The sequence below is a fragment of the Agelaius tricolor genome, unplaced genomic scaffold (genome assembly GCF_023055355.1).
Source record: "Agelaius tricolor isolate 1412-34295 unplaced genomic scaffold, bAgeTri1.0.p SCAF_4, whole genome shotgun sequence".
In the NCBI taxonomy this organism is placed as follows: domain Eukaryota; kingdom Metazoa; phylum Chordata; class Aves; order Passeriformes; family Icteridae; genus Agelaius; species Agelaius tricolor.
Window position 1 is genome coordinate 45629920 of NW_027269264.1, and position 9603 is coordinate 45639522.

At 38.8% G+C, this 9603-nt stretch overlaps 1 protein-coding gene across 5 annotated transcripts in view; it reads right to left on the bottom strand.

Moving 5' to 3' along the window:
* Window positions 1–9149, bottom strand: part of LOC139589258 (oncostatin-M-specific receptor subunit beta-like) — a 31070-nt gene extending 21921 nt beyond the window's left edge. The window contains exons 1-5 of one of the 5 annotated variants that reach the window (XM_071425508.1): window positions 8780–9149; window positions 8269–8466; window positions 6385–6499; window positions 3562–3631; window positions 3051–3147 (exon numbers count right to left, since the gene is read on the bottom strand). In XM_071425508.1, coding sequence (XP_071281609.1) covers window positions 3051–3123 — 73 coding nt within the window. In that variant the 5' untranslated portion in view covers window positions 3124–3147; window positions 3562–3631; window positions 6385–6499; window positions 8269–8466; window positions 8780–9149. Of the gene's footprint in view, window positions 1–3050; window positions 3148–3561; window positions 3663–6384; window positions 6500–8213; window positions 8467–8779 lie in introns of those variants that run through there. The other 4 variants (XM_071425506.1, XM_071425507.1, XM_071425509.1 and 1 more) reach the window with 4 other exon arrangements.
* Window positions 9150–9603: the final 454 nt, after the last annotated feature.

Consider the following 9603-nt stretch of genomic DNA (forward strand, 5'->3'; position numbering starts at 1 on the left):
AGCATTCAGGAGATTTAGACTGAGAATCTACATTTTGACAGATGCTTCTGGTAGCCAGCATGTATCCAAATCATTCTGCAATTTATCCTCGAGTATCTGCATTATCCTAACCTCTGTGCAGTTTTCTGACACAGGGATTTTTACATTAGGAAAAGGGAATGAAAGGCTCAAGAAAAGAAGCAGTTATAACAATCTCTGGTCAATCAAAGGAAGCAAATAAAATTTTATATGCATATTCCTTTATTATGAGAAGACAGACACTGATACAACTTTGTTGTTTATATAAGCCCAGACTATATTTAAAGAATAAATGGAGGAAAGAAAATACAAAGTTATTAAAAACTGCTGGAAGAAAGGATTCTGTTTTATCAAATAATCCAAAAACTCTATTGGGATATTTTTAACCTACTCCATTTTCAAGGGTACTAAAAGTCAGAGCAAAATGAAAACCATATGCTTTCCATCTAGAGAAACCATCTTCAGATAAGCTTGGAGAAGAAATCAAGTTTAACTGTTCAAAAACATGGTCATAGAACCAGGACTGTAGTATCTTCAAGTGTTTTGGAGAAAGAAATATATGTAACACACCTTCTGTAAAGTCTCACTGTTAATACATAATTACCAGGAAATGATTAACACGTAAATTTATGTGAAAGCAGAACTGACAGCCTTAGTGCCTCTGCAAGGTAAGTGCAAAATATTTCAAATGCAGAAATAAAATTTCCTTTTTGGCTATGGTAATGACGCAGTCCATAAAATGTAAATCTGCTGCTTCACAGCTGCCTTTGAAAAACTATGGGCATCAGTTTTGTACAGCCATTAGGAAATCCAGTACCTATGATAATTTCTGTCTGAAACTGAATAAACAAGGTGGAAGGCTTGGGGGTAAATTTCACTGAATGATGACAAGGCATCAATTTTAGGTTTCACCAGAAAAAAGAAATATTTTTATTAGCTTCACTGCCAACAAGTGACTAGGCAAGGAGCCAGAACAACCAAAACAACACAGTGATTTATAAATTTAACTGTGGAAGTGGAGTATCACTTTATTTTGGGAAGATAGGACAAAAACCACTTCATTTTCCCACGTTTTTCAGACTTATACCATCAAAACAAGATAAACACTGTTAAAATCCAACTTATGCTTAAGAACTGACTGTAATGTTGTTTGTCTCCAGTATTCTGGTCAACCTTACTTGTACATTCATCATCTGTTTACCTGAAGCACCGTGTACCAAACTTCTTGGGGGAACTCATTTCACATACACAAGCTGATCTAGAATTCTGGGCCTTGTTGTTGTCTATTGTTTTTTTCTGTCTGCACTGCTCAAGCAACAGAGGAAGAAAGGAACTGGGGGAAGGAAAGGACCCTGTTAGTCTCTCAATTAAATTCAATGGCACAAAGTAAGAGTCCAGGGAAAGAAAATAAATATACCTGAAAGAAAAGCCAGCCTGCTGGCAGAAACCCCTTTCTTCTTCAGGATACACCATTAAAAGAAACTTCTGCATGTCTTCTGAATTTCCCTGTCCTCTTTCTGTTTTTTCTTCTAGCAAAATCTAATTGCAAGTGTCACTATTATGCCTATTGCATTGATGATGAGCCTGCATCTCTTTTCTGCATCTGTTTCTTTTTGTCCAAATGAAAATATCATCCCTTTTCTTGCCATAAAGAATACTTCCACCTGCCACACTTAATTAGCTTGATGAAAGAACTGCTTTAGGTCTTATTAGTTTCTGTTTCTTCTCCATCTGCGTGTCTCTCTACTAACTCTCATCAGTTAGACCACATATCACATACCCCACACTATTTTTTTTCTTCAAAATCTGGCATAAGACAGTCTAGATCACCAGTTGGAGCTTATACACAGTACTAAAAAATAGAAGAAACAATATAGTTAAGGATATATCCAAAATGTTGATGAACACCAACTTACAATGCAGGTATTAAAGAATTTTCTAGTGTAGTTTTAACATGTGGAAGTATTTGCAGTATTTACAGTTACAATATTATCTCCTAGCAAAATTAAGTGATCAAGGCATCTTAAGACTTGTTTTAACTTGCAAGCTAACTCAAGACTATGTGAATAGCTATGATTAACAACAGACACTAATTTTATTCCTGAAAAATTGCATGTGAAAACAAGTAACCAAGTTACTGTAATGAAATAACTGTTTGGACTCGCCTGCATTACGAAGTTTTGACATTCTAGGAGCCCTAGTAATGTCTCAAAACTGAGACTTGGGTGAGTGGTGAATTTCAAGGCTGAAGAGACAAAATGTCTGAAAGAGATATATTACTCCTTCAGTATGGTAATAAATATATTTTAAAAACCCCAAACCTCTCTTTTCCTTCTTCACCAGCTCAAAAAAAGGCAATGAAATTTCCATAATGCAGTCTAGAGCCTGTTAAGGTCTGCCTTCTTACTGTTGGTCACAGAAAGGTCAATTAAGAATTTTCTTTTTTCTTTTAATGGAGACATACCCAAATGCTATTGCTAGCAGCAAGTATACAAGAAGTATTTTTTACCTTAAAATACACAGCCTTTTGAAAAGTTATCATTATATTCAAGTTTTTCCCCTTCAAATATGCATATTTTCTTTTTGTATTTGTATTGGATAAATATACGAAGCATAAAAAATAAAAATCTGGTCCTGGAATCTTGTGGCACAATCAGAAAAGAGCCAACAGAAATGCTAAAGTTTTCAGACATGAGACAAAAAAAGAAAGGAAAGAAATTAAAAACCATAGAAGTTGTCAAAGAGGAAATAAATTATTTGAAGATGACAGTACAGATCATAGGAGAAAGAGGAGGAGAAAATTAATAAATACACTTTGGCTTCACATCATTGCAAGTTGTTGATTCAACAGGTAATTTTGCATAACAGGGTTACAAAAGGTAATAATGAAAATTGCTCCATGATCCTACCAAAGAGAATAATTTGATTAAATGTGTGACATGTTGCTTGATCAGAGATTTACAAATCAGCAAGTTGAAAGCTTCAGTTGCTGTAGATTGCTTTCAAATAAAATCGAACATTCAGACATTTACCTTGCTGTGAGTATGTAGTGTGGCACGTCCTCAGGGGGAGCAGTACTGCCAGAATCATGAAGTGATTCATCATCTGTCTACTTCTTCCTGCATAAGACTTAACAGCAAAGAAAAAGTTTTTATTTATTTGTTTCTTTCACAAGAAATGCAACATGCCAAACAATAGTCCAGATAATATTACTATATTTAAGAATGAATAAATAAAAACCCAATCACAAAGACTCCAGGAAGCTTAAGAGAAATTCAGGAAGAATGCACAAAGAAAGATAAGGAATGAAAAACATAAACCTCTTGTTTTTCAGACCTAGTTACAGAAAAGTAGCATTATACTCAAAAAATTCAATTCAGTCTAAACAAATAAATCACACAATATCTTTAAAGTTTTTTATCCACTTATTTCAAATAAATATTGAAGTAGAAGTTTGTCTTAATATATTTTGGCTTTCTTCCTGCACAAGTAAGAAGATCTCCATCCTAACAAGGGGAAAAGAGTATTAAAGGTGCAAAATACCTTGTGATTTCTGCCCCACTGACAGCTTGACTGATGAATCCAGCAGACTCCTCTGTCAGCACCCAGGACACTATATATGGAGGGCTTTAGTTAGACTGGAGCTGAAACACACATATTAAGTCTTAGCAAGTTCCATTCCCAGATGGATTGTCATCTCAAGAAACACAGAGCTCTATTTTGCATTCCATTTACAACTTTGACACTCATGCCGTGCCAGGATGAAACTCTTGGACTTGCACAGCCCAGTTCTGAAGGACTGATTGTACGTTAGATTTCAGAAGACATGAGTCACTTGCAAACTCCTCCATGCAGAAGGGAAAGCTAAACATCAGGCTGCAGAATGGTTAAAGCTCTCAGGCACAGAGGGTACAAGGAGTACAAACAACAGGAACAGGACAATGGATACAGCTATCTTTAACGTAAAGCTTGTACATTTTACATTTCTGAAGCTGTGCAGAATACTGATAGTCTTCTATCACTACTTCCATAACAGACATTGCAACTGCTTAGCAGGAGATAACCAAAATGACCTGTCCCCACTAAAGCTAAGAAGAGAACATTTACAGATTTCAGAAAGGCCGGGAATTCACTATGGTATTTATTTCTAGCAGAAAACTTCTGATTTAATGCCTCAGAGCTGCAGACTCTTAGGTCTAATAAGTTTAATTAAATTACATGGTTTTGAGAAGCTTTGGATTCCTCCAAAGAATAAAAAGAAAGACTTCAAACTTTTTTTTTTAAATGTGTTTCTAATGGTCACATGAACACTGTAGAACAGTTCTGCATGCAGCATTGCAACCCAGGGCTCAATGCACAAAACAAGCACCCTTGCGGCAGTGTGCCCAAACTTCTCCTTGTGAGGTCAAATGCTTCACATGCAGGCCCCCATATTTACCAGCTGAGTGTTGTCTTGCCTAATGCATAAGTTTCTGCAGTCTTTCCTGCCACTAAACAAATACCCTCAGAAGTATTTATGTAACACTAAGATCACCATGTATGAAGAATTTAAATATTTTTGAGAAGTTAGGCTAAATTCACATGCAACTATTAGATTATTCCAAGAACTGATTTAGGGAAATATTTTTTTTTAGATTTTCCAAGGTTTTTTTAGCACCTAAAAGTGAGAATAATTGGTTCTGTATCGTCTGGAATAAACAAGACAATATAGAGAAAAGAGTGGTAAGTAAATGACACAAAAAAACTTTTCCAAGGCAGATCATGTTAAAAATTCCGGGAACTCCTTCAGCAGATTGCTGTTTTTCAAGTTGTATGAAATTATTTTAAGATACAAAGCCAAATCTTACAAACCTCTTTCCCCTCCCACCTCCCCCTAGGAAAAATGTGAAACTAAATCTGTTTTCAAAGTCAAAGGACGCAACTCTCTGCTCTAAGATAGGCCAGTTAGGTTCAGCAGCATATCTTCTGGCTTAATCATATCAGCATGATGAAAATCTGGCCCTGCAAGTCTCCTAATTTTGTAAATATCTTTGGGGTTGGACACACAAACTTTGCACCACTGGTTATGAATCATTTAAATCCAACATTAAAAACAGTGGGAAGGTACTGTGGAATATTTACATATATTTACTGTGGAATATTTACATACTTGTTTAAGTTACTTCCTATTTGGAAAATAAATCCAAACTTTTTTATGCTCTTAAGAACAATTCCCAGTTATTGTGATGAAACTGAGCCTAATTTAACTAACAGCTAATCATTTACACCAATTCATTTACACCAGCAGTTCACCAGTGGCACAGCCTAGATGCAAAAGCCTGATGCTGCTATAGTGTAATATAATAAGTGATTACCAAAATACAATCATATTGTCACTATTTGGATAATGACAATGGTCGTCACTACTTGGTATGTTAGTAATCTAGTTTAATAGTGCATAATAAATAAATTGTGGTAATATATGCAATTGTAGGTAACAAACCGGTTTTCATGAGAAAAGTCCTAGAATTCTCTAACAAAAGAGAATATGAAGTAATTTTAAATAAATGAAACACTAGTTGAGAAGAAAGAAATAGGGTCCTTAATATAAGAGCAGTATTTTCAATTAAATCCTCTTTATTCAGAAACATCTGCCTGTGACTAACAAATTAATCACACATAATAATTAGCACCAACAAATGTCAAGCACTTATACTGTATTATCAATAATTAAGTACTTTTATAAAATCATCATTTATAAGTCTGTGTCTTGGCTCCAGTTCTGCAAAATACATTACCAATTTAATAAAAAAAAAGTAACAACAGCAAAATGATGGTAATAGATTAACAACATCCTTGCCAAAAGTGCAAATAGAACAACAAAGGGAATGAAGACAGGTAGCCAGAAAAGGTGAGATGATGAGTAGCAAGTTGAAGTCAGTTTGGCACCAAATGATCTGCCAGGACTACAGGAGTTAGCCGAGTAACAAATCTTTCATCTTTAGTGTACATTCTTTCCATTCATCCATATAAAAACTCAAATTCTCTGGGGAAATAAAGCAGACTTGTTTGGTTTTGTCAGGCTGCAGGCTAAAACACTATTTGGTTTTTTTTTTTGTTTTTTTTAATCATAACTTCATAGTCTAATTATAATTGTCCTGTTGGAAAAATGTAACCTGTGATGTGACAAAACTGATACAGAGGGATTTGGGACTCCCCTGCCTATCTTGAAATTAATCAGCACTGATAGATACTTAAATAAAACAGAATTATTTTGGAGAGCTGACAACAATTGAAATAATATTCAGCAGCAACAGGAATTGTTCAGATTAAACACAATTAAAGAGGAGTCACTCAAGAAGTGGAGGCAGCACAGGAGTAAATTACCTTTGAGAAAATTTAATTTCCTTAAGTAGGTGGTCTGTGAATATTTTAAATAAATATCTCCAAGTATATGATTTCTCCTTCAGAGGTAAAAGCTGGTTACACGATCCCCAAAGTCCTGTCCAAGCCAAAGTTTTTGTGATGCCATGCATGAAATTAAAAAGAAATTCTCATTATTTACCTAATAAACACACCAAAAATTAACATTTCATCAAACACCACTTCAAAGTCACTGAAGCACCAAAATTCAATTCACTAGGAGTTGGAGCTATACAGGGCACATGCTGCAGCACCTGGAACCTGTGTGTGTCAGGAAAAGAAGCCCCTGCTATGAACATCTAGTCAAAGCTGACTGCAGAGGTAATCTGTTTTGTAGCAATCTTGCAAGGCACATATTTCAAATCATACTTAATACAACTTTGTTTTCTCAGTGTCCATTGCTTTGCTTATTTAAAACGGCTGCCAGGCACAAGCCAAATCCTTAAATGAATCTGAGAATGTACACAGGCTGAGATAAAAAAAAATGTTTTCAGTTGCAGAACACTTAATCTATTTAATGGAGAGTACCTAGATATTATATATGGATACCAGCTCATGAACTGAACCATGGACTGAACAAGTTTTTCTAAAGCAAACATGGAAGAAGACTGTCAGTGAGGCAAATCAAGTAATAATACATAACACTGTTCATCCTATCCTGTTATTCCCCCTACTTCATAAACTAACTGAGGATCAGAATCACAGTCCAAGTTTCTACCACACAACACAACATTGATAACATAAGTGACATTTTAGTACCAAAATCTAATAAACTCTATCTACAGCCTACAAAGAGACACCTCTAGAAAGTAAGCAGAGCACAGGTAGGCTAACTAATCCTAAGTAAACATTCAGCTAAATAGATGGAATTAAAATTGAAACAAAAATCACAGTTTATATAGAAAATTGAAAATTTGATTGTTAACAATCCTGAATGCTAATAAGAAAATGAGTATCTGAGATACCACAATCTAAAGTGGATGAATCTTTCCTTTAGTCCTTGTACTTGCTTTTTTTCTCCCCGGTAATTTTAAAGGTGGTTTCAATTACACTTAGTACACAAAATACATCTGTGTATTAGACACTGAAAGCTCCTAATAAGCCTTTGTAATTTAATGGCTGAGCAACAAATTTAAAAGGCTACACAAGAAAGAAAGTAATTTCTATAATTAAGGTCTGATACACATGTAATGATTTGACCATTGAGGGGTAGTTTTAGCTCCAGTGTTTTGATAAACAGAAAGCTCTGTGATGCATTTCTGAAAATCTCTGCCAAAATGGAAAAACATGCATTGCACGGTCCCACAAAGACAAGAATCCAAACAAAAAAGCATTAAAAGCAGTTGAGAAAGAGGGGAAATGGGATCTAAAACTATAAAGCAATTAATGAACTTGGTAAAACTACTCCTGCCCCATCAGAAATGTCAGCAATTGTAGAGAATTGTAGAGAAGTTAATTATCAAGCATTATCTACTTGTAACTCTGCTAGGATCTATATTATGCTGGAGTTTGGTCCACACATGCAAAATTTAGATAAAAGGAGAGGCAAAAAGGTTATGCAAAAAATAGTCAAATTCCAAAAACTTCCAGAACCACACTAGAATTTATGTCTTCTAGTTTACTCAAAGGGCCTTGTGATCAAGCAATGGATTTTAGCTGCTTAAAAGAAAGTGGGAGCAACAAGTTTTCTCTGTATCATGCCGGATTTAAAGGTCTGGGCTCACATTTCTGAGCAAGTCAACACTTTCTTGAAACAGTTGCTACAGGGGACGTTGAAACCAAACCCGAATCACCTCTGGAAGGTGCAGCAGCATCCTCATCCCACGCAGTATTTTACCCACTACCCACCTAGGTAATTTTTGCTCAAGTGAAATCAGCAGCTTTTATGCTGCAGGCATACTGAAAGCAGAGGGCATACTGAAAGCAGAGGAGTCTAGACGGTCATGAAGCGCCTTAAATTCATGGGTATGCGACGATGCTGCGGGTTCCCGGAGGTCGGAGATGCTGTACGAGGTGCTGCTCCAGCCCTCTCGTACCGAAGTGTGCCTGCAAAACACGGGAGAACGGGCGGGCAAAGGGTGGAGAGGGCATCAGAAGTGTAAAATTCAAAGCAAAAACTCTAGAGGCCTCTTCAAAACAAGTGCCGGAGTGGAGAAGTGGGTGTTCCTAAGCGGGGCAGACAGAGCTCCCCTCAGCGAGGGTGGACGGGACGCCCGCGGACGGAGAGGAGAAGGGGGAGTCACTGAAGGGACGGGGATCTGCAGGACGGGGAGTCACTGAAGGAACGGGGATCTGAAGGACGAGGGGTCACTGAAGGGACGGGGAGCTGCCGTGACCGGGGGACACCGGCATCACTCACCTGCAGCCGCCGGGAGCTCCCTCACGGCCGCGTCAGCGGGGTCCCCGCAGGTCGGAACGCGCCGGCCCCCCCAGTCAATGCCGGGAAGCGTCTCGGCCGCCCCTCCCCGGGCAGGGCGGCGACTCCTCCCACCTCGACCAGCCGGGTGAGCCGCTTCTCGGAACTTTCTTCCCCACTCCGGGAAGCGCGGCCCATTCCCTTGGCTGCGCTCCCAGAGACAGAGCGCGGGCCGCCCCCTCCTCGAGGCGCCTCAGGGCCGCAGGTCTGGGGCAGCCGAGAGGGACAGGGGGACGGGCAGGGGTAGCCCGAGAGGGACAGAGAATGGACACGTTCCGATCTGCCCAGTCCCCAGCGGGCAGGAGTGATGTCCCCAAGCCGCCTTCTCCTCTGGTGGTCTGGCCCCAGGGTCCCTGTGTCTCCGGGAGCAGGGACGGGCGCTCTGGCCGCCAAGGCGGACGAAGTGAGGAGGTGCCCGGTGCCCGCAGCGGGGCTCGGGCCAGGCCGTAACCAGCCTGGTGCCGTGCCACAGTACCGCTGTCAGAGGAAATCCCTCACAGACACCTCGTCAGCTAAGGCTATGGCTCACACAGTTAACTGTTCACTCCCAAAAAATCACATAAAACAAGGAGGGAGACCAGGAGTTGGCCATGTTTCTGTTGTGGGTCCTCTTATGACTGGCCTCATTCACAGAGGTACAGTATGCCAAAAGCTGCCTGGCTATATCTTCTCATGTAGCCGTGAGAAAGTTTGTTTAAGGTTGTTCCTCATCTCTTCCAGGACATTCATGGTGAAAGTTTTTTTCAGTTTGTAGTACTTCATAAAAG